Source organism: Festucalex cinctus, chromosome 16, assembly GCF_051991245.1.
Source record: "Festucalex cinctus isolate MCC-2025b chromosome 16, RoL_Fcin_1.0, whole genome shotgun sequence".
Classification (NCBI taxonomy): domain Eukaryota; kingdom Metazoa; phylum Chordata; class Actinopteri; order Syngnathiformes; family Syngnathidae; genus Festucalex; species Festucalex cinctus.
This window is the reverse complement of record NC_135426.1, coordinates 19,101,895-19,127,232: the sequence shown is the minus strand read 5'-3', so window position 1 is coordinate 19,127,232 and position 25,338 is coordinate 19,101,895. Positions and strand designations below refer to the sequence as shown.

The 25,338-nt window shown below is 45.4% G+C and overlaps 1 protein-coding gene across 3 annotated transcripts; it reads left to right on the top strand.

Annotated features, from left to right (window-relative positions):
• The first annotated feature begins 330 nt into the window (after window positions 1–330).
• nhsl2 (NHS-like 2) lies at window positions 331–25,325 on the top strand. 3 transcript variants are annotated; one of them, XM_077499635.1, is made up of 11 exons: window positions 331–394; window positions 910–1,456; window positions 13,209–13,457; window positions 18,045–18,199; window positions 19,178–19,373; window positions 19,996–20,181; window positions 20,306–21,302; window positions 21,377–22,502; window positions 22,602–22,896; window positions 23,008–23,110; window positions 23,446–25,325. In XM_077499635.1, exons 2-11 carry the CDS (start codon window positions 1,195–1,197, stop codon window positions 23,744–23,746), a joined length of 3,870 nt encoding a protein of 1,289 aa, XP_077355761.1. In that variant the 5' UTR covers window positions 331–394; window positions 910–1,194; the 3' UTR covers window positions 23,747–25,325. The 3 variants fall into 3 exon arrangements, with proteins under 3 accessions (XP_077355761.1, XP_077355762.1, XP_077355763.1); XM_077499636.1 differs by lacking the exons at window positions 331–394; window positions 910–1,456 and adding an exon at window positions 6,566–6,779; XM_077499637.1 differs by lacking the exons at window positions 331–394; window positions 910–1,456 and adding an exon at window positions 8,587–8,627.
• The last annotated feature ends 13 nt before the right edge of the window (window positions 25,326–25,338 follow it).

Sequence of the window (25,338 nt, the reverse complement as noted above, 5' to 3'; positions counted from 1 at the left end):
AATGTGCCTGATGCTATTGTATGGTTTGATCTGTCAATATTGTCATGTTTTATCTCCTAAATGCAACTAGACATTGTTGACATAATTAGATGCCCCTTCAAATAGGTTTGTAATTGCCAATCGACGCTACAAGATACAAAGTACTCAATGAAGCTCCTCAACTTGTGTCAATGTAGTTACTTGGCCTGAGCAGAATAGCAAAAAATGTAAGGATTTTTTATTTTTTTTTTCCCTACAAAATTGACTCGTAAACAGCACAGGAAAACAAGATATTCATGGTGTAGGTTTTCTCTCTTGCAGGGGTTGCCAGGTTCCTGTCAAACATAAGCGTCACCTCTTCGGAATCTTAATCAAAGCAAGTGTGTGACTCTCACCATTCAAGAACACAACTGAAGTAAGTTTCAATTCAAATAATATGACTTTGCATCACAAGTGCTTCATGTTGAAATTGAAATTCTTGCCCGCAAACGCATCTTCAGCACAACGGGCTGCTGCTGCAACAAAAACATTGAGGTGGGCCCATTGCGTGTCTGGGAGGGGCTGCTGAAAGGGGCCCAGGGGGTGCGCTGACAACCAGATGTGGGGATTTTGAAGAAGGGGGAATAGGGGTGATTTCCTGCAGAAATATGTGAATGTTTGACACTGAATCCACATCTTTGCTTTTTGACTTGTAATTAAAACATTGCTTTGGCGTCATCTTGTGGCATATTGGTGCCACGGAGCTATGATGAAGTGACTTGAGGAGCTTCATATAATCAGCAATTACAACATGGGAGTCAATTATAACCTTATTTTGAATTATAGCACATTGCTATCCCTTGCGCAAGAGTTCAACCGGAAGTGGATGCGTAGTGCTTTAATTTTGAAAGGACCGCGGAAGTCGCAAAGTTTATGTGTTCGGTGTTTCAGCTGACGGAGAGAAACAGCATTGGCCAACAAACGAGAAGGTCTGAGGAAGGAGTGAGGAGGCTCGACGATGAGGACGCTGCCGCACGACGCCAAGCCCGAACCGAACCCAGCCCGAGCGGACACTTCCAGCCTTGACATCCCGGAGCATGCGTCCGCGCGCAGGCATCACGGAGAAGGAACAGACGGAGCGCGGTGATATAACCTGACCACCTGCGGAGTTTTGTGCTTCGGATTAGAGCGCGCAAGACCTCCGGTCCGGTCCGGTCCGGTAAACTCTGCTCCAGGATGCCTTTCTGCAAGCGCGCTGTCCTGCCGAAAGATTTGTGCAAGCCCGGCGTCGGGACGTCGGCGGTGTTCGGAGATCTGGCTGACGTGTGCGCCTTCACGCTGACTTCGGTGCTCCGCCAACTTTCGGACCTGTCCCGACACACGCTGGGCGTGCTGGAGGAGCTGGAGGGCGAGATGGCGTCCGTGTGCCGAAGATCTGGCGCGCTGGAAGGCAGACTGGGCCGAGTGATCGAGATGCTCCGCAAGAGCCCGAACACAGGTACGACAAACAAAACGAAAAGTTGCTTTCTGAGGCTTTATTCAGAGTGATGGCAAAGTCAAATTGCAAACTTGATAGACAAGAAATGCAAGTATAAATGTCCTTCATCAATAATCAAATTGACACACTCTCTTTTTGTGGCAGACTTTTGTTTGATTTTTCAAGTGTTTTTATGTACTGTTGGTTCATTGATTGCACCTGCAAGTTCAGCCACGTTACAAATCACGTTTGCAGGTAGGCTACAGACCCAAAATCCGAACTAAACACTTTAAGCACATTTAAACTCCTTTTTTTTTTTTTTTTTTTTTAAATTAAGTTACTTAAATCTTACTTTCATTTGCACAGTTCTCCCAAAAAGATGTCAAGCATGCTTGCTTCAAGGTTTTGTTGCTCTCAGTTGTAGTTAACTATGAAATCAACACATACAACAATTGACAATTAAATGTTATACAGTATATTTAAGCAAGCAAATGTTAAAACAAAACTAAAGATGTATTGCAAAAGGTGCAGTAGCTTGATGCTAAACAGAACGGACATTAGCATCGATGTTACTTATTGTGAAGCATATTTGACTGTAAAGTTGCCCTTGCCTACACATGCTAAACTAGATTTGAGTATCTCTTACCCCAAAAATCGAACAAAAACAACGTCCAATTTAGCACAGTGCTGTATTAGATTTACATTAGCCGATATTGCTACAACACTGTTTGATGTTTGCTGGCAAATGTTCCAGAATTCAACTGGCTTGAGCCACAAGCAAGCATGTTTCTGTTATAGCTTGACGTGTGTGAGTAATAGAAAGTCCCCCAAACTGAGTCCAGATGTAGCGCTGGAAAAAAAGAGAGCGAGATAAAAGAAAACATAGCTGCCTTTTCGAACATTCAGGCGCGGACGTTAACTTTTTTTTGTGCGCGTGCGCCTTTTCTCTCCTTGAGAATAGTTTTTTCCTCCTGCGCGCTGTCAAAATCACAAACCAAATGTGTGGGCCCCACTGAAGCGGGTTGCGTGGGCAGAAGATGCGCTCTGTTAAATAATCAATAGCTCATCATTAGATCATCTTTAGCGTCACTCGTCCAACACCTCCCTCGTCCGGCACTCGCCTCCTGATGTCTAAACAAAGATGCAACACAGTGACATAACTTGGCAGCAACTCACACTTTGAGGTTATTACAGTTAAAAAGACTTAAAAAAAAAAACACATCTACCCTTAGGATAGTCCACTGGTGTGGTTTCTGTAGAGTGCCTCGTTGTTGGCTGTGACTGCGGGCACATCGAGAGAAAGACAGAAAGAGTGAGGAGGGGGAATTATTTTTGGAAAGGGTCCAAATTGACAGGCAGCGTGTGGACATGGGCTTCACGCCGGTGTGGCCGCTTTAGAGTGCCTCGTTGTTGCATTGTGGAAAAGCTTTAGCTGTACAATGGTATTTCGTTGACACTTGTGTGTGTTCAGTGGAGAAAACGGCTTTAATTTTTATTATTTACAGAGACTACACTCACTTAGACTGGTTTTAATTACAATTATTTATTTATTTATTTTTTGCGTCTGGCAAATTCTCCAAATAATATTTTTTTAAAAAATAACACTAAAAGTACACATTTTCAAACACACATAAAAAAATAAAATAAAAAAAAACCCTAAAACACATGCACGTGTGTTTTTGTGTCTGTGTTCCTGCTGGGAGCGTCCCAAGAATGTGAACAGGAAGTAAACTGAAATGTTTGTGTGCCTCGTGACCCAAAAGTGTTTTCTCGGTACTACGTTGCATCTGGTCCACCGGCTCCTCCGGTGACTCATACTTGTGACGGTCCAGTTGCCGCCTGAATCCCAGTTTGTTGGGTTCCCACGGCGACGTCAGCTTCCCCGCTTTGGTGCCCCTCCTGTCAGCTCCTCCTCTTTTTTTACCCGGCGTCTTGTTTTCCCACTGTCCGTCAACGCCTCAGCCCAGTAGCCTGTTTTATTATGGGGATGGCTAGTGTGACGTCATGACACCACTTCCGTGTCCAAGTCGCTTCAGCGTGTGCTGCCGCTACATTCAAAACAATGGAACCGGTCACGTTTTACACGGTGACTTCGTATTTTTCTGACTTTCCAAAGTCAGTTAAAAGGGGGTTAAATTCCTACAGCTCAAATAGAGTTGTAAATGTTTGTGTTCTGGCAGGCGGGAGTCTGAAAGGGAAAGTGCAGGCTTCAATGAAAAGTAGAAATTATGAAGTTGTGGTGAGTGAATACTTTGCTAACATAGGGGACATCAAGCTAACTTTACCTATGTAACGTTAATATTTGTTTACTTTCTTTGTTCGAATGAGTGCCGACAGTTAACTTAGTGGACTCTGCAGCATGTTTTTGTTTGTTTTGTTTTTCTGTGAGGGTAAGGAAAGTTGTTTACACTCAGGTACATGTTGAGGGACAAGTAGTGAAGACTGGTGCCGAGGAATTGTGCTTAAGTGAGTTGAGGAGCTTCATTTTGACAAAACATTCTTACAGTGGGTGTCAAATTCTCATATGAAAAGTGACTGTCATGGACGCCGTGAATAACAACAGACGCCCCAGGAATCGAGGCGATTGAGTAACAGTGGTGATAGAATGCAGGAAGTGTGCGCGTGTAGAACTTTCTTTGGCTCCAGAAACTTTGGTTGAGTGTGCGCGTGCATTTTCCGGCCAGACTTTTTTTTTTTTTTTTTTTTTTATGTGCAGCGCGCACTCTCGCACACAAAGACAAGTCATGAGGTTGCTGTTTATATGATCTCATTGGGAGAAGATTCCCATGGCAGTCGAATGAAAGGGAGGGAGGTGGGGGAGTTGGCCGTGGAGGGGCGTGGTTGGGTGGGGGTCCAGAGGAGGCCAATTGTCCCGAAAGCAGATGTTTTCCCCATGATGCACACTGGATGTGGACGCCAGTCACATCATGTGTGTGTACTTGCTGTACATTGCGCATTAACTCGACTCGACTCAACTTTATTTATAAAGCGCTTTAAGAACAGGCGTTGCTGTATACAAAGTGCTGTACATAAACATCAGTTTTGCAGTAAACAAGAACAAAGCAAACATTTTGAAGTGCGAATACGTTTTTTTTTTTTTTTTTTTACAAGTAAATCCAATTTACGTCAGTAAATAAATAAGTAGTGAACAAAGATACATAAATACATAATATATAAATAAACATAAATAAATGATAAATGATTAATTCATTTAAGATTTAAATACATCTGAACTGTACTTAAATGATTAAAAAACACGTAGTCACGTTAACGTGCAACGTTTAATGCAGTAATACTTTTGCATACCACTAGAGGGAGCCCATTGACCACCACATTCAAACTCACTGATGTTTGGCAATGTCACGCCCACAAAAGTCTGCCTTCAGTTAGCCATAGCAAGCATGCAAAAGAAAAACAGAACCATGACCCCCACCCCCGGACACATCCCACCTCCCCTCCATTTTCCCTCCATTTGCTGCGTACTGCAAGGAGAGAGCAAAAAGAGAGAGGGGGGACGGTGCATTTACTGTCCTCTCGTGTTTTGCATCTTTTTCTGTTTTGTTTTGTTTTTTTTGGGGTTTTTTTAAGGGCAAGGAGCACTCAGGTAGGACGAACACTTTTTTTCAGTACATTTGTAGTGGTGGCCTTTAAGAAGAAGGAGATTGTTTCAAGTTGCGTTTGTGGTTCCCAAAGAGGAGCTAACTTCGTGTCATGTGACCACTGGCGTGTCAGCTGCCAGATCCAGTGGGATTAACCCATTCACTCTGCACATGAGGAATGTGAGAGTGTTTTAAAATTCACAAGTATTCAGGATTTAGGTTATCACTGTGGATTTGAAGAGATGTTTTTGTCGATATTTCTTGACCTCGAGAGTAATTGGATCAAGCATGCTGATTTATGGTTTAACACAGCATGGTCTCAAATGGCCGCTTCATTAGGTACAGCTGCACAAGCTTTCATAGTTTCATCAGAAAAAGAATATTTTTGAAAAATGACATCTCAAAATCATCTTGGTTATCAACCAAAAGTGGGCACGTCTACCTGCATTCATTTTGCCCTTTTCCAAGACAACTGATCATTCAAATTAGTGCTGTCAAAGTTAGTGTTAACTAATTAATTAATCACCAAAAAATTATCACATTAATCATGTATTAACGCAGATTAATTAAACTGTTAATTTTGCCTGCAGATGAGATGACAGCAGATGTTTACATTAAAGATAGCACAGGTTGTGTTTGAGCAAAAACACTGTTTATACTGTTTACATAAATGTATGGATAATAATAACAATAATAATAATAATAAATACATCAACTGACTTATTGTCAATAATAAAATAAAACGGCATTATAATTTAAAAAAAAAAAAGGTATGTGGTTAAGTCGGTTTGTTTCATTAAAAAAGTGGTTAATTATAAATTTCATTTCCCCCCAAAATTGTTTAGTTAAAATAATTTATTCTTTTTTTTCCCCCATTATCTAATTAAATGACTGTTAATTTACTGTAAATTATTGTATTAAAAAATAATGGTGAAATAAAAAAAATACATAAAGATTCAACTATTTATTGTAGTGAACAATTGGTTGATTATAATTAAGTTAATTACATTACATTATTATACATTTAATGTATTTTTCTCTACAATGAAAGTGCATGTATCCAATCTTTTTCAAATAACTGATAAGTGCATTTAATATGACTAAAGTAAAACAAAAACAAAAAAGTTATTAGGTATTTAATAATTTATTGCATCAGTTAATCTAAGTTTAAAAAAAAGGGGGGGGGGGCATGCAGGTGTACCCAGTGACACATCCCTAGTGCTCCTCTCCTTCGGCATCCCATAATATCTGTCCCTCCTCCTCATCTCGTGTGTCACTCTGCCTCCCTCCAGCGCTCTCACGCTTGCCGCCTCCTGATTGGCTGTTGCCGGCCTGGCTCTTTTATCAATTGAGCTGCGGATGCTCGGCTGCAACTGGCTGGATGCTAATCAACGCAACTGCTGCTGTCGCTCTCTCTCGCTCGCTCTCTCTCTCGCTCGCTCTCACACACCCAACATATGATTAGCCAACAGCTCACGTAAGCGAGGTATACTGACACACTCGCTCTCTCTCTGCACCTCTTTCTGTCTGTGTCGCTCGCCCTAATCAGCACACGCGCATCCTTCTCTTGGGGGATGCAGATGTGACGCCTGCTCGCCTCCCGCACGAGGGCCACACGCGCTTTCCGTCTTGATTTCCTCCGTGCGTGTCGTGGGATGCATCCGTGATGTTTTGGGACAGGAAGAACAGTGCTGCCAATCCACAACGGCGGCCCAAAGGGAGGCACAGACCCAAATCGGCAACAGGTACTTTAGCATATATGGAGATGTGCCTATGGAACCGTTATCCGCTGCGTCCAACTTCTTTCACTTCACGTGACAATAATCGGAGCTGCGCGTTTGCAATCGCCGAGGTTGCGCTCGCCCTGCCCTTGTTTGGAATCATCTGGGTCACTCAGTCGGTCTTTTGCTCGTAGCCCCCGACGAGGCAAGAATGAAGCAGGCGCGTTAGCGTGCGCGTGATTAATGGGCTGCACGGGATCGTCCCGCGTGAGATCGCCGGCGAGATGGCCGAGAAACGAGCGAGACGTGGACATGACGGCCCTCGTCAATCAAGGCGGTGCTTTTATTCCATATCCTTGATATACTAGTGATGTACTAGTATCCTCTTTGTCCTCAATTCAGCCCCTGGTAGAATGACTAGTGGCAGGTTTTTCTACCTTCTACCTTTCTACATTCCACCACCATGTCTGCACATGATTAGACTATGCCACTCGTGCTACTAGTGAAGCACTACATGTTAACTAGAATTTTAATATAGTAGTACTAGTAGCACGCAGCCACCAAGTGCACAGTTTTTGCGCACTAGAAGAACATGCTACTAGTGAGCACAAATGTACAGGGAAAAAATTGGCGCTAGTTACACAGTTGCTTTACTAATACGCCGTAGTCGTTCCACTAGCGCGCCGAATTGTCTTACGAGTGAGGACAAACACTTTTTTTGACCTTGACGTGAATGAGGCACGCCAATCACACGAGCGGCGACTTTGAAATACGGCCACACACTCATTCATGATGATGACGTCATCCCGGACGCAGTGGCGACGGAGAACAAAAGCGCAAGGCGTTTTTAAAAAAAGAAAAAAGAAAAAAAGAAGTTGTCACAGTGGAGAGGCATAAACCTCTGGCTGCTGTTGCCATGGCAACGGCGCAGGTCAACTGAATGGCGGCCGGACCAGCTGATGATAAACGTGTTTGTTGTCGTCTCAGTGCTCGAGCGCACATGAATGGCGAGTCAGTGAGTTGTAAAGTTTCATTAAGATACAAGTACTGCTTTGCCTCCATCTTGTGGCATCTATATTCAATTACTGGCAGGTTTTTGCTATTTGTAGCATGGCTTGGTCACTTTGCTATGCTAATGGTGCCATCTTGTGGCATTTTGGCGCCAATGAAATGAGTTGGCGTTTTATTTTGTCACACTTGAGACGCTTCATGGAATTTAACAGTTTGTGGATCCCGATTTCATGCTTGAATTCTATGGGACTCCTTGAGATGTGTTCCCTGACCACAAGGGGGCAGTATAATGCATACAGTATAGGAGCGCTACGCGTAGATTTAATATTGAAACTAGTCATCTTTATTTATGTAGCACTTTCAAAACAGTCACAGCTGTAACAAAGCGATAACAGAACACATATCTAAAACAATAATACAATCATAACAAGCCAACAAATGTCTTTTCCATTCCAACATATGTTTTGTTGTTTGGAGTTGTTGTAGATGAATGAGGAAAGATTCAGTCTCCTTTCAGCAGTGGATCCGTTTTATGCTGTCTGCACATGTTCCTTCTGTTTGTGTTCCAATCTAAGTTGCTGATGCTAGTTTTTGCAGCCTGTCGAAGGCATTTTGCTTTGGGTGTTAGCATTTAGCTAGTGGCGTTCATTCACCAAAGTTATGTGGCTCTTGTTTCAAAAACTGTCAAGTTGAGGAGGAGGAGGATTTCCTTTCATTCTGTGAGGAAATGAAGGACAAAGTTTTCCCTCCTCCCAGTGGTGGCGGCGGCGGCTGCCGTCTCCCCTCAGCGATTCTCCCACCACGCCAGTGCGCCGTGCTTCTCCACGCTATCGGACATGCGGCGTTTGTGGGCCAGGCCTGGTAAGAAAGAGGGCGGGAGGGCGCCCGGAAGTTTCTTGAGCCGCTTGTGATGATGCAGGATTGCGTTTGGATGGAGTGACTTTCAGGATAGCTCTGTTTTTTTTTTTTTCTTCTTGGAGACGTGCGGATTGAGCCGTTGTGTGGATTTGGAACTCTGGTGGGGGGGAAATGAGGTCATGAAGTTTTTTCCATTTCACAGCACAAAAGGCTTGCGATGGAATGTGACACCAGATGGAATTTGCAAATTGGACACGCATGTCACAAACGGTGCACATGCATGCGCACCACGTTGTTGTTTTTGTTGTTGTTGCTGCTGCTGCATCACAAGGTTGCTCATAACGGCTGTGCGTGTGTGAGATGGAACGCTGGCTCTGTTAATGTGGTTGTGCTGTGAGTTTTCAATCCAGTACGCAAACCGCAAAGAGTCAAAGGAAAAATTGAATGGGAACACAACACATGCTAGCAACATAACAGTGCTGGGCAATAACTAGAGCTGCAACTAACCATTTTTTCCACAACTGATTAATCTGTTGATTTAAAAAATAATAATTATAATAGGATTAAAATAAAGTAATAGAGAGAGTAAATAAGGTCAGATGTTGATTGATTGAAATGTGATAAGTAGGGATGCACGATAATATCGGTGGCTGATAATTATCGCCAATTATCGACCAATTTTACGTCAAACAGATGAACCAGATAATAAAGAAATCCGCCGACAATAATAGACATACCATCTTTTGTGGTTGTGGCCCAAGTTGTGCCCAACTCCTCAACCCCTCCCCTCTCCTATGGCGGTGTCCCATATTTGTGACATCTTAATGGCTGTTTTGTTTTGGAAAACTCAAAATGGTTGTCTTTGAAGCAGAGATATAAAAAAATTCAGCTTTATGGCGCTTTACACAATGTTCCAGTGTATTTGTACGTTAGGCTGAAAGTAGGACTCGAAAGTACATTTGTATTCAAGTTAATTTTGTGAACAAATTGGTTTACTTATCGGTTAACAACATTGGCACTTTCTAAATTATTGTTTGTTAATGTCTGCTTCAAGAATGACTGGTCCCCAGTTGTTGTTTTAGCTAATTAGCTAATTTAGCATTTTTTAGAAAGCAAGACAGTAGAGTGTGAGTACTTTTGCCGCCTCCGTAACGCACAAATGTAGAATTTCACACCGCACGCTTATTATGGCGAGCTCTCCGAGGCAGTCGGTGGAATCAAGTTGACGGAAATGCTGATTACTCGCCGGTCCAGAGTTGCTGAAAAACAACTCAACTCCAGCTTGGATTCAATTGAAACAATACTGGAAAAAAAATAGAACGGCGTTCACTCGTCAATGCTCCACACAACGTGTCGTGATTTGTTGTACTTGGTGACATTGTAATTTCCACATGGGCCTTCTTGTCGTGGGTGTTGGCGTTTATCTCCAGGAAGTCCACAGAGCGCCGTTTCCTGTCAGTCTCCCGTGAGTCCGTCAGAGCATGTAGTTATAAATGTAAGATCTAGTTTTAGTTTGTTTGTGTTTTCGTGAAAGTGTCCTCATTTTTAAAATGTGACTTTATTTTGTTAGCTTCAGCGAACTATAATAACCGTGTTGCATTCAGAGGGAGACATCTCGGTGGGAAACGAGAGTCATCAAGCCATATGTGTTGATGTGATGTCTGTGTGCATCCGTGTCCATCTGTCTATCATTGTGTACATGTTTGCGTCCCCCCGCCACACCCATATTTTGTCTGTGACATCACTTCCTGTGTTGAGGCAGCAGTTAGTAGACTGTTAGCGGTCAACTCTGCACAAGTTGCGGAGTAAGCAGCCAGTTAGTGCGCGCGCCTCCGGTCCCACTGATGGATCATGAATGTGCACCGGCTGCAGTCTTGCGTGTTTTTGGCGCGTGAAGTCACAGAAGGTGATTATTTGCGGCTCGCATGAAGTATTCCCGGTACAGCTCGGAGGACGCTCTCACGGGATCTCTTAGTACATTTGAAATGTTTAGCGTGGTGGTTCTCAAAGTGGGGGTTGGCAAGCTGTTGCTTTTTTGGGGGGGTAAAACTAGTTTGTTTTTGTTTTGTTTTTAACATACGATGTATGATGCATTCAACCAATGACTTCTTCTCACCTAAGCTTCCCTGTTCAAATAAAGTCATTTAAATGAAATACTTTCATTTTCAAGAGCAAAGGTAATTTTATTTTATTTGTAAGAATAAATTCATCTTTCCCAGAATAAAAGTAAACAAAATGGAATTATGAGAAGTAAGCTTTATTGACTTTGTTAAATGACTCTAATTGCGCAACAGTACAACTTCATTACGGAAAAGTACTGCCTTGAATCTTCCTCGTGTAATTTTATTTTCATATGCCCGCGGCTGTCACCAGTCTTGCAGTTTGTTTGCCGTGTTGTCATGCCAGTATTATAAGAAATGGGGCGTGCTGATGTAGTCGTATCCATGACAACGGTGTGTTTTGAGAAATTATGGCTCAATTTAATTATAATCACCTTGGGAAAAATGGGCTGCCATTTTGTATGGAAATATATGACAAGGAAGAAAAGGATTTTTTAATTTTTTTTATTTAACTGTCTTAAGGCCTCTGAATGGTTTCCATAGTGACAGTACACGAGCCACTGCAGCAGGGGGCAGTGTTGAGGCAGCCTAAGCACATGTTAATGCGTGAATGGCCACTTCTTAAGCCAGCAAACGTGCACAAGCACTTGCTCCATCTATGTGCGTGTGATGTGTGATTGTGTGTGCGCGTTTGAGTTAATTAACAACCTCCACAGGCTTTCCCACCAAGGAAGACAATATGTCCCGCACAGACCAAATAGCCGCTGTACTTTTGTGTAGGAGGGAGCGTCACAAAATGTCAGTTAAATGTCGGATCCAACGTTTGCATCCATCCAACTTTGGTATCGCAACATAATTTTCAGTGCGTCAGAAAATACGTCAAAGATTCAGAAAGGAATATAACTTTTGTAATGCTGTCAAAAAAAATGTCTCTAGAATATGTTCTATGTGCTCCTAGTCTAAACATGTCTGTTCAAAAATGTGTTTGTGGAATATTAATTCAGCAGAAAAATCCACCCCTTTTGGTCCTCCATAGATATCTATAAAAACTAAATGTCTTATGGCGCAGAATCCAACGTCCACACGGGGCGGCCATCTTGTCACAGCCAGGCAGTCTGGTCTGTTGTATTGACTGTGAGTGATCTGAACAAACACTTGCCGACTGAAAATGACATCACTGTTGCTCAGGTAACGACCAATCTTTGGTAACGTTGGCTCGCCTATTTTCTGAGTTTGGTGTTGTGATTTTTGCAAGCTGAGCCGCGATTGTTAGCTAAGGGCTTAGGTAATGACTAGGGACGTAACGATAAGCGCAATATCGTGATATTAAAACTGCCACAATATTGTCGTCGTCCTGTTCACTATATTTAAATGCAACACATCTGTTAAAAAAGTCAAAACATTTGTACAGTTCTTGCACCCTCTGGTGGCTAGCTTTTTTTTTTTTTTAGTGCAATTTAATTTTTATTAGGGATGTTTTGGCCCTCTATGTTAAAAATCTACACTAATTGTTAGATGAAGGGGAACATAATATGCCTGTGAAGCAAGTCAATATGTGGAGGAACTCAATGTGTGCATGTATTCACAACATAACATAATAATAACATAATAGTAATAATAATAAAACATAATAATAATAACATAACATTGATCTTATGTACAAAAGCACAATATTGTGCTTTTTTTAGTATGAGCTCTCTTTTGTTTTTTGTTTTTTTTAAATAAATATTGTGACCTTTTTTTAAATATCTCCGACCTCCCCACAATATCGTGATAATTATCGTATCGTGACATTTGGATATCGTTACATCCCTAGTAATGGCCGATCACGACTCGCCTGTTTTCTGAGTTTGGTCGTGATGTTCGCAAGCTGATCCGTGATTGGTCTCTATGAGCAACTGTGTTGTCATTTTCAGTCGACAGCCATTAGCGAAATGGCCGTCCCCTGAGATGGATAAAAATTGCTTGATTTTTGGGCTGAATTCATATTCTACTCATGCAATATTAACCAGAATGCTGTTTTGACTAGCAGCAGTGCAAAGAACATAATTTTATAAAGAAAAATATTTGTGGCTGACTTCCCTTCATTTCCCATGCTGATTTTTGATTGTGATTGACATTGCTAACTGATTGGACCAAAAAAGGTGTAAATATGATTTAGTGCATACGTGCTTATTTTGTTGTGTTGTTGACAAGCTTGAACATCTGTTTTGTAGGCTGTGTGTGCTATGATGACCTTCCTTTTCTATCTCTGTCTTGCCCTCCCTGATTTCCTTCCCTATCTCTCTTTCCTTCCTTCCCTCCTTGTTCTCCCTGACAACACACGGCGGCGTTATGTAATCTCTGGCTATTAGTTATGGAAATTGTGAGCATTTGATGTACTTTTCTCTCTGCGTCTCCTCCTCCTCCTCGCTCTCTGCCTCTCCTCCTCGATCCCTCACCGTCCCCGCTCGCAATAATCTTATTTCCCACCCTCTCCTCTCTCTCTCCGTCTCTCTACCGCATCCATCACTTCCTCCCGCAGCCACCGTCGGACTCGAGGCGGAGAGCGGCAGGCGCGGAGGCGGCGACGGCAGCGGCGGCGGCAACCACCGCCACGACCACGCCGGCGGAGGACGGCGAGGGAGCTGCGACCACGGCAACGGCAATGGCGCGGCCCGCTTCGGGTCTCCATGGCAACAGAGCGTGAACGTGTTCGGCTCGTGGAGCAGGCCCGAGTGCGTGGAAGAGCTGCACCAGCAGGCGCAGCTTAACCTCCAGAGCCTGCTGCAAGGTACGGACGGACAGACGGGCGGATGGCGAAGGGGCGAGCGCGATTTGATGGATGGAAGGTGCGTGCGTGTTCCTCGGGCCGGGGCGCGCTTACATGAATGCTTGCGGCTGCGTTTCACAGTAAGTGTGCGTGTGTAGGCTGACAGTGGCACTGCAGATGATGCAGGCTTGTTATCGAAGCTTGTGGCAGGGTGTGTGCGCGCGCCAACATGGAGGCTTGGGAAGCGCCAGCTGACGTTCAAGTTGCTCATCACCCGTCCTTACTCGAGCGGTTTTCACCGTGAAAATCTGCTCGCTATGAGTCTGCAGCTACTCCTCTCTCGCTTTTCATTCTTGCTGATGCTCTCTCGCCCGCCGCCTCCACCCGAGCATCGAGTGGAGGCGGCATGGGAGGAAACGATGAGTGACCAATTTACTTGTCGCCGGTGTTAATTTTATCCGCCGTTTTAAAATTTAGTCTGTTTTAGTCCAGTTTCAAGTCGCGCTTGTTAGTTCAATGTCATGACTTGTGTCATGAAGGAGTGATGTTTTTGTTTTATACAACCATCAAGTTTCAACTGGAGTGATGTTTGAGTGATGTTTCTGTCTCATGAAACAATCATCGACCTATGATGAGATCGATAGATTCTCTGCTGTCTGAGAAATGTATTTTTGCTGAATTATTCTGTTATGTGCTGAAGGGTTGGATCCCAAAGCGCAGACGCAAATAGGATTTTATCTATTTATTCAAATTGAGAGACAGAAACTAAGAGAGCTGTGCAACTTTCTCCCATTCATTTTCAATATGAACTTTTTCTAAGTCCCTCTTTCCATGCCCACTTCCATACATCATCATCATTACCAGCTCTCTGATACTGCTCAGTGCATTGTCCAGTGACCAGGAAGTCCCGGGTTCGAATCCCACCTCTGACTGTACATTGCAAATATATCCGTAGCAATTAAATGCAAGTTGGCTTTCATCAGATGGCTATTTTTAAAATAAATACGGCATTAGTATCCCATTTTCGTACATTTGATGGTTTAATACCAACTGACTATCATTTTAATTTCTCTGAAATGATTAAATCCCATTTTAGACAGATTACAGTTCAAGTTTTCTTATTCATTTATCTTTCAACTTCAATTAAAACATTAACATTAAAACAACAATTTTCACATAATTTATCTTTCAATTTGCTTCAAAAGCATTCAGCATAGCATTCAGCTTTCAGCATTCCCACGCAATTTCTCCAGAAATTGCACTTAGTCTAGTTGTTGGAATGTTATATCCATTGGATTGTTACGTTATAACTATGATTAACATCTTTTTTGACAGTTTGACAGTATCAGTGACAAATTAGCAGAGACAAGATTTGACAACATATCATTTTCGTCTTGTTTTTGTTCATGAGCTAAAATGTCCAAAGATTTTAGTCCATTGTTTATTAAATGAAGTACATTTTCGTCTCGTCTGCATTAGTTGATGAAAATGCATACTGATTTAGTCCCAGATATTGTTTATTAATGACGGTTTTAGTCTAGTCTAGTTTTAGTCCGGTGAAAAATGTGTTGACGAAATTATTTTGGAGTTTTCGTTGACGAAATGAACACTACTTGTTGCAGGCTAGCATCTTAATGAACTATAGGTCCTCCATAAACTTTTTTTTCCCCATAAAAAATAAATGGAAAGAGAATTCCTCGGGAATCTGATTTTGCCTGATGAATGTGATCCACGTCAACACCCAAGCAGGAAGTCATCAAGTTAGCCGCTGCGTTACGTAACACCCAAACGTCTCCCACTGCTAAATATTCATCCCGCTCTCGCTCGTCCATATTTATGAAGCTGGCTGCCACCCTTCGGCGTTTGGGCCGTGATTCCATCAGCAGGCCAATGCCAACGCTCGGTGCCAGCTGCCGTTTATACGATTGGCGAAAGTGCAACCAGAACGAGATTTGTGGTTTGTAGCAGCGACCCGTATTGTATGTTGGGCTTATACCGCCAGGTGGCAAACTCAAGGCAACTCGATTTGATCTTGTCATTCAGATGAATATGATTGTAGCTCATTGAATACAAAAAAAAATACTGTCTCTCGTCCACACGCTCACCAAGCCAAGTGAAGCCAAGCGTGTACGCAAACAAAGATGAACTAAGGGCTTTGTTTGTGTCCATTTCCCCTCTGCAGCTCTCAAAGGGTGACCCGGCTGCTTATTATTATCGAGAATGTCTGAGTTCTTGCTGAATGGGTGCGCTTGTATACACACACACACACACACACACATATACTTCCACAACGCTGACTGTTGACTTACTGAACCTGAGATGCTAACAATGTGCACTTTAGTGATGTCTGAGTGCTCGTCTGGCTGGAGGTAGCGAGGGGGACAGGGTGGTTTTTTTGTTTTGTTTTGTTTCTTTCTTCTATGCCCCTCCCACCTTCACGTTCCCAGTGCAATGGAATGCCCCACAGCCATGATGGCTATCACCCACTGGGAGTAGGTAAAGTCTACACACCCCTGCACTTTTATCAGAAAAAAAAAATAGGTTCTAGCTTTTTCAATTCTTTATATCCAAAAACATTTTGAAAGGGTATTGTGATTTTCTAGGAATGTTGTATAACATACATTTCACAATGTAAACAGTGTAAGAGATTTGTAGAAATACTGTTGCATATTATTTCCTTAATTGTAGTGAGAAACTATTCGCATGATCAGTGTTTGTGACAACGAGGGCTACCACTAAGAAAATCTGTTTAGAATTGATTATCTTATATATTCCAGTGCTGCGATTGGTTGGCAACCAGTCCAGGGTGTCCCCCGCCTACTGCCCAGAGCCAGCTGAGATAGGCGCCAGCAGCCCCCGCGACCCTTGTGAGGAATAAGCGGTCAAGAAAATGGATGGATGGATGGATGGATATATTCCAGTGATTACTCAGGCATTTGCACGTTTCGAAGCAGAAATTTTTGTGTTGACCAATTGATGTGGTCAACTTGACCGATTACCCCCGACCCCAAATAATAACATATAGTATTACTATTAATAATATATGATTAAATGTCATTTGAGCAATTTTGTTATTTCAGAAGTTTGTATAAAACTTGTGGTAGCCATTTGCTCTTAATCACTAGCCAGCAGGGCTGAGTTTAAACAAATTGATTAATCAAATCAATTTTCCTTTTCATAGTCCGATATTGATTCATAAAACGCTAAATTGATACTTTTAATATGTCTTTTTTACCGTCTTTTTTTTTAATTTTTTTTTTTTTTTTTTTAATCTTGACGCCTTCTTGAAATTTACTGTTCACGGGAATGTAAAAGTTGGAAAAAATTCAGAATCTTAATTTATATTTGCAATTATTTAAATGTAATTCAATATTATATTAAATAAATGTTGTTGTTTTTTTATTCATACAATATAAAATGTAGACAAATATGTAAAAAATGGCACTGTGTAAAATTAATCAAAGTGAATCGAATCGAATGAAGCCCCAACTTGAATGATTGATTGTGGAAATTTTAATTGATACCCAGCCCTAGTAGCTTTCAACTTCAAAATGGTTGGTGAACCCCAGAGCTGGACTGGTACAAAAAAAAAAAAAAGAAAATCGGCCCTGGCATTTTGACGTTGGCACACCAGCCCAGCCCGACTAACATGTAGTTCTGCCACTCATGTTTATTGATATTGCTTCAGTTTGCCATCTATATTTCAAAATGGATTAATGGACTGGTCCCTCTAAATTGTGAGCCAGTCTCTTGGTGTAAAATGTAGGGAAAAAAATTATTAAAAAGCTGCATCTGCCCCTAAAAGAGGCCGGCCCACCGGGCATCTACCCTGTATGCCAGATGGCCAGTCCAACCTCAATGACCCCTGATTTATAGCATGCATATTCATACTCTGTTCAAGTGTGAGGTGTCTAAACTTGTCAAACTTCCTCCATGTTGCCATTTCTGTCCCTCATAATCGAAGCAGCAAAATGATTACACATTGTTGACAAAATGTCGACTGGCTCACATGGCCTTATTAATTAAATGCTGCCCAAGCCACATTGAGATGCCCTCAGCACCTCCAGCCATTAACACAAAAAAAAAAAAAAACTTTTGGCCAACTCAGCGCTCTCAAGTGCCCCCCAACCCCTTGCCTGTGTTGCTTAGCAACCACACCACCACCAGTATGGAATCCATATGGAACAAGTTTAACCCAGTTCGCGATACCTCAGTGTGTGTGTGTGCTGAGGGGCTTTAGGGATGAGTGGAGACTGGGTCAGGAGTATGTTTTTTGGGCGAAAGGATTGGCTGGTGGATTGTGAGGGGGAGTGCGGTGGTGAAAGCAAGGCGGGCCGGGGCGGGGGGGTTGGAATCTGTTTACAAAGGCCCGGGGGAAGTCGTCTAACTCTAAGCTGCAGGAGCAAAGGGGAATGCAGCGAGGCTCGGCTATGGAGAGGAAAAAGTGACACGGAGAGTGAGAGATGAGAAACTGCTGGATTGAAAACACACGAAAGGAGTTAAAGTGAGGCTTGAAATGGATGCTAGTGCGCGCGCGCGTTTGTTTTGTTTGGGTTCTCGTGTGGAGCAATCTGACGCTAACACATGCTCCGCCGTCGCTGTGTGCAGACTTTGAGGAGCAGCTGTGCGACGGCAAGCCGCCAGGTCAGACGTTCCGCCATCCGCCCTCGCAGAGCTCCGACGACACCTCCGCCAACTCCGCCTCGCTCGGCCGCCACTCGCCCGTCTCCCCCGGCAACAAGCGGCCCGACTTCATCTTTCTGGTAAAGGCAGCTGATTGGATTGCGTCACCGCGTTTGAATAGAATCGGCGCAACGAAGCCAGGCTTTGGAGTGTCCTCGGCTGCTCCTTTAACGTCGCCGACTGACGCTAATGGAACGGCCCGATGATAAATTCAGGATGAAATCCGATGAAGTGAAAGCGACGCGCGTCACATTCGCGGTCTCGAAAGGCTTTTGAAAATGTTTAGAGTGTCTCACGGATGGAAATGTGACATCTTCATTAGGAATTTAGCACACATGACATCAAAGTCGGAAAGCATCTTCCCTCGGTCATCATTTGGGGACAAAAACACTACACGGTATGTCGACTTCTGACACCCGAGTCCTGAGGTGATTCCACGGGCAAGCCGCTCCTCCTGTGAGGTTCACGCCTGGTGGGGCTGATTTCAATTAGACTTTAAGAGTCCCGAGAGATGACTTGGATCGAAATTCCTTCTGACAGCAGCAAACGTACTTCTTCCTTCAAGGAAGACGAGCTGGAAAATGTCAAACTTGGCAGCTAAACTATATAGCAAGTGAAGTGAAGGTTTGTAAGGTCTGAGGCCCAGGTAACAGGGACACTATTATATGTATATACCCCATAAAACAAACCATTATACACATTTGGGGCCATATTTTTGTGCCCAGCTTCTAAAATCTGGGCTACTTTTTGGAAGCTTATTTGCAAATTCGCTGGGGGACGGGCAGCTCGGTGCACCAAGTGAGGCGCAACACGGCCCCAAATGCTGTAAACCAGACTTGAAATTGTGCCCGTTTTTAGCAACGAGTCCCATGACTTCAATATTTGAAGAGCCAATTAGTCTGCATTCTTTTCATGACTGTTATCTGTTTGTAACTGGCAGTGAAACTGCATCAAATTGATGACATTGGGTGACCACTTTGTCCTCTTATAAGAAGACGTTTGAAGCGTTTACTTTTTTTTTCTTTTTTTTTAATCCATCTCATCCATTTGTCCTCCAGCCGGCATCCAAGCAGCTATACGAGGATGAGACCACCACCTCGGTCTTCGGACTGAGGTCCCTGGCCAGCCCATCTCCCTCGCCGTCCCCTTCGCCCTGCGAGGCCTATCGCCCCCCGTTAGGCTGGAGCGCCAGACCGCCCGTGGCAGAGAAACCTCGCTGGCACCTTGGCAGACGCACGCCGGCTCAAACAGCAGGTAGGGCCCGCTGCTAGCTAGTCGCGAGGAAAGGGGAGCTCGTAAAAAACTGACCAATCACAATGCAGTATTTGTTTTTGGATTAGAAGGTCAGGTCAGAGGATGGCGCCGCGTTGCATTTAGTCTCGCTCCCCGGTCGAACGCCATCTCCTCTTTTCCACTTCTGTACACGAGCGAACAGGTAGCTGGCAGCTACTTGCTGTTGCCATGGCAACGTGCTACTCTACCTCTCTTCTCAGCAATAAAAAGAAAGTGAGCGAAAACAACAAAGCAGCAGTGTAAGAATAAGAGGAAGTGAGCAAGCGGCACATGCAAAGAGGGAATGTTGGCAAGAAGGCCAAAATAGGGATGAAAGGACAGTGAATTGAAGCTAATAAAAGAATATTTTGCTGCTCGTTTTCTCTGGCCTCTTCTTTCTCCCGCTCACGACTGCAGGCAGGTGGGATTCAGGGAGATTCGTTATCCAAAACAAAAAAGTGAAAAGGTGACGCTAGAACACACAGTGGAGTGCAGACCTCCTCCAAGGCCTATATATCAATCATTTGGTTCACTGATTTGGAACATGTTTGCCTTACTGGGGATCCATTCCCCTCAGATGATCATCAGTCCATCTTGTCTGCAGGTGAAGGAGGAGGAGCAGGAGGTAAATTCCATGGTGTGGACCTCCTGCAGCACTCGGCCTCCCCATCCCCCTCTCCAGTGGAGCACTTCCACCAGCCCCGCTCCCTGGAGCCCGTCACGGACACCCCTCAGCAGAACCTCGCCCTGAGGAAGATCCGGTCCACTCTTGACGCCACATCACCTGCAGGTGTGTGAGAGAATGAAACCCAATTTGGTTGCTTTTAACTCATTCACTGCCAGCCCAGCAAAAATTGTTTTGACGTCAATATCCGTCAATGGCAGTGAATGTGACGATCGTTCCTCCTTCACAGATATCCTGGACCAACACGGAAGCATGGACCACTCTGGCCTGATTTGCTCCAACACTCCCTCCAGCACCTGGAACGGACCGAAAGGCTCTACCTTCTCTCCCGGGGCTTGGACTGAGCCTTACAACTATATTGCCAAGAAAGGGCCGGCAGTTCCGCCCAAACAGCACAGCGTGATTGGTCACACAGGGGGCGGGGCTCAGGAAGGCCTGATGCTAGTGAGCAACTCTCAGTCGGTTTCCTTCTCTACCATGTCAGATACTTGCGGACGACAGAGGAGCAACGTGCCAGGGATGGAGAGGAGGAGCGAGACGGAGGGGGCCACGGCGGGCGGCGGAGAGGTGGGGAGGGGACGGGGCATGTCGGCGCGCTCTTTAGCTGCGGCGAACGCGTTCAAGTTCCGCGAACGTTCTCTCTCCACGCCCACAGACTCGGGCTCCTTTTGCTTTACTGAGATTGGCACCGATCAACCGGATGGGACTCTGGCGTCCACGGGGAACGGGACGTCTGCAGAGCACCAGTGGCATCATCAAAACTTTTTGGGTCTGAGTGAGAACTACGCTCTCCTCTATCCCAGAGGGAGCTCGGAAGACAGCGCCAGTACCGCCGACACGATCTCCGTTTCAGCTTCGGACTACAGCGCCGAAGGCCGCTTGTGCCTGCGCTCGCGGTCCATCTCGCTCAAGAAGTCCAAGCGCAAGCCACCGCCTCCGGTGAGGAGCGTCTCTCTTATGAAGAACCTCGGCCAGGCTGAAGGGAGGATCCACCACGAGGGCGGTCTGCATCGGGACGGCCGGCCAAAGAGCTTGCACATCCCAAGGGATCATTTCCCCGACTTCCAGCCCGACTTCCTTTTGCCCACCTCCAGATCTGGGGATCTCGACCCAGGAGGTTGCGACGGACCTCCAAACCTGGAGGTTCATGCGCCGGAGAGGGAGGCAGAACCAACTTTGCCCTCTCACTGGCAGCTGGGAGACTGGAAGAGCAATGACCCCTACAGGTAGGACTGTTTGGGACTTAGCTGCTCTGGATATTTTCCTCTCCCTCAAACCTTTACTTTATTCTTTATTCCAGGTCTCTATCGGGCTCCAGCACCGCGACAGGTACGACTGTGATTGAATGTATGAAAGCCAGAGGCAGTTCAGAGTCATTGCTCAACTCGCCCGCCACCTCTAGAGCCACGTCACCATCGCACCCACTCGTGGAAACGGACATCAAGCCCGTTTCACCCTTCAAGCCCCCCGGACTCATGTCCCCGTCAAGCGGCTACTCCAGCCAGTCGGAAACGCCCACGCCGACCGTGCCGCTCAGTCAGGCAGCAGGGTCATCTGGGACATCAGGATGTAAGCTGCGGCCAAAGATTCCTGAAAGAAAATCTTCGCTGCCGTCACCGAAGGATCCTGCTGCCAGGTCCAGACTGTCCTTTGAGATGCCAGGTAATGCCCATCTGGAACTGTCGGCGATCAAGCCAAAGCAAAAGGCCAGCAGACGGCACTCGGACACGTCCACAGCGGCAAAACCGGGAAAGATTAGCCCCAGCTCTTCGCAGGTGCTCCCGATGGTCACCCAGAACGAGCTGAAAACAATTCGGCTTCGTTCAGTCTCGCGAGGCGATCTGGAGGACTGTCCGGACGGCGCGTCGGATACCATCGAAGAAGAACAGCAGTGCAGAGACTTTGACGATGACCCCAGCCCGCCTCCCACCTTACCCAAACCCAAGCCGCCAGTTGCTGTCAAACCCCCTCTACCAAAACGCCCTCTTAACCTGCTTCTGAAGTCCCAGTCCTCCACGCCCCCTCTCACCTTGGACTCGCCCCCAGCATCGCCCGTGGACCGCCCTGTGCCCCTGGGCAACATTTACAAAGTCATGAAGAAACCCAAACCCAAAAAACCTCCGTCACACACTCTTTCAAATCCATCTGTGATCGCAGATTACAATTCCACGTCGACCTCACATGCCACCTACAACCCGTGCCTCTTCGACCTCCCTCCCCTTCCCGACCCTCAGCCGCTTCTGGAAGATCCCATATTGGAGCCGGAATTTGATGCCGAGCCTCAGCTTGGGCCGGAGGACGGAGGCTCGCTCCCATCTCCCAGCAGTAACCAGGAAGCGTTGGAACTCCAGGACAAGAGCAAGACCCTTCCTTCAAGAATGACAATCTCCTGTCTGGCAGAGCTCTCCGACAAAAAGAAACCCAAGGTAGGAAATGCATCAATTGCCGTCTTTTTTCCGTCAATGGCAGTGAATGAGTTAGAAGCGTTTGTTGAGCCATTTGTCCTCAAAACATTTTCTTGCCAGGTTCCTCCACCCGTGCCCAAGAAGCCCAACGTCCTCCTCCTTCCGTCATCCGCCCATTCGTCGGCGAACAGCGGTACAGACCGCCAGACGACTCCGACTGACAGCCCGCTGGGCCTTCCGTCTCCTGGCGATTCTTTCCCGCCAGACAACATGACTACAAGTCTTGAAATGTCAACACGGGATGAGAATCACTTGGGAGCAGAAGCACTGACGGAGTCTTCACTAAACTCTTCCCAGCTGGATTCCTCCCTTGCGGAGCCGGAAGGCAAAAGTGCCACCACAGGCACTGGGGCAGGTATGATCAGAGAAAGTAGGATGGGCTTGTGCAAGATAAAGCAAACAAATTACTCATTCCTTTCCCACTCATGGAGCTTGAATAATTTTGATGACTCGATGTGCTGTTCAGATGACAAAACGGTGCTTCACATTGTGGAGGAAACAGACGAAGACTTCTTGGCCGGCACGCCTGCGACGCACACCACCGAAGACCTGTTCACCATCATACACAGGTGGGTTTGACCAGCTCACTAGCACCCGTGGACAATGATTGGCTCAATAGGAACTTGCGACAAGGTGAGCTGGGAATGAGGTTACCTGGCAACGGATACAGCAGCCACCGCTGCTTCTTACTTTCCTCCGCCGTGTACACGTTTCTTTCCTCGCTGAGATATCGATTCACACACGCACATACAACGCTAGTCTCTTAGCAACCAAAGCTAGTCATTTTTTTGTGTGATGCCGAAAATAGCCCGGAATAACATTAAGGAAGGTTGATGATGAGATGATTTGATAACTTGATGTTGATTTTACTTCTTAAATCACTTTTTTTCTTCCTCTGTGTCAGGTCCAAGCGAAAAGTTCTGGGCCGCAAGGAGCCTTCCGACTCCTTCGGAAGCCGCCAGAGTCTGACGTCCCCGGTCAAGCAGCTGAACCTCACCATGGGCGGCGGCCAGAGGTCCAGCTCCCGCAACGAGAACTTCATGGCCCTGCTGCAGAAGAAAGGCAGCAAGTCTTCCAGCGCGGGGGCGAGGGTGTCCGCCGCCGAACTCCTGAAAAGCACAAACCCCTTGGCGCGACGGGTCACGGAGCTCTCCGGCGAGGGCGGAGAGGCCCCGTCCGCCCAAGGCAGAGCTAACGATCAGTGAGGTCATTCCAGCTAACGGCTTTGCTCCAACCACCGGCTGACCATTTGCGCAGTCCAATCTCGTCAGAGCACGCTTTTTGGACCAAATGGTCCCTGGCTTGGTTGGAGCCATATCGGTCCCCATTGAAGCTCTGGGTGAGCGTGCAAGGGCAGAGAGGGGATACTGTAACTCGGCGGAACACCGTCAACATGTGTAATAATAATCAATGGCTGACTGGTCCACAAGACCTTTCAAGACCCCCACAAATGGATGAAAGCACTTTTCTTCAATGGCAAGAGGCAGTTTTCCCCTCCCCCAATCATGAGCCACACTTGTTTCGTGCCAATAAGACATACACTATTACGTCTGTGTCGTGTATAAAGAACATCTTCAGTCAACAAACAAGATGTGATGGAGGGCACACGCAAAGAACACAAATGTCTGCACAAGCCTGCGTGTGTGTTGGCATGAGTATGTGTGCACAAATCATCGTCATCATCATCATCATCATCATCATCATGCCTGCGGAATTTCTGCATGGAGAGCATGAAGCAGGCCTGGAGTGTTTTCTCCCGTCTTGTCGTTTTGGTCTCCAGTGACGGGAGCGAAGGATAAACACGAACCAGAGGGGACCGTCCCGTGCGTGTGTGAGCACGAGAGAGTGTGCCGATGTGTTCGCCTGCCAGTGTGTTTGCTTCTCCACCACCCCATTGGCCGGCCCGATGCATGATGTCACTTCCTGACTTCTGCTCGTCCACAAAAAAAGACGTTTGCCCCTTTTTTTTTTTTAATGCCTTGCTCGACCTTTGGTTGGATCCGGACGGAACAAACTGGGAAATGTGAAAGTTGCATCATGGGACTGACTTCCTCTTTGCGTTCCCTTCATGCCACTGTGTCAGAGCTCCCTCTGGTGGCCGGAGGATGCGAAGCCACATGTAAAAAAAAAAAAAAATCGCATCGCTGCTTCTGACCACTCGTCAAGTGATGCTTCTTTTTGAATATTTAGTGGATGAAAAGCTGTACAACTGTATTTGTTTTTTTATTTGTTGCTATTTTTTTTTGTGAGCAGCGATGTGAACAAACTTCCTAACATAATCAGGAAAGATTCCCATCGATTCATTCCCTTGATATACATGAAGTGAGCACATTTAGGCCATGTTAAAATGGCCTCTCTTTACTTTTTTGAGTGTGCGTGCGATGCATCAGATAATCTTACAGCCAGGTTGTGTTGTTCGTCGAGTTGTGTACTTTGAGTTGTAGGCCGTTTGACGCGAGCATGCTGCACACAACACGAGCTGATGATCCCTGTCGCACCCCTAGATGAGGCAAAATAGAACCCAACCACCAGTTGGGGGCAGCTTAGAGCAACAGACATCAATAGAGTCAGACCACTTATTGGAATTCTATTTTTGTTATTCCTTAAAAGGAAAAAAAAAAAAAAAAAAAAAGACTTATTTAAAGGAATATTCCATATGTATTAAATCCCCTCGTGGCCCATCCAGTGGTTTGTTGTGTAGCTGCCCGGATAAGCGCCGCATTCCAACATGCCAGTGCCATGAAGTGATTCTATCATAAATAAATTATTTTTCTTGCGTAAAAACTAGTTAGTCTTT

Bases quoted from the DNA above. Each gene is read 5' to 3' on its own strand.
- nhsl2 (XM_077499635.1), top strand. From the start codon at position 1,195: ATGCCTTTCTGCAAGCGCGCTGTCCTGCCGAAAGATTTGTGCAAGCCC. The intron at 22,503-22,601 runs GTAGGAAATGCA...TTTTCTTGCCAG, and splicing joins CCGACAAAAAGAAACCCAAG to GTTCCTCCACCCGTGCCCAA. The intron at 22,897-23,007 runs GTATGATCAGAG...TGTGCTGTTCAG, and splicing joins CACCACAGGCACTGGGGCAG to ATGACAAAACGGTGCTTCAC.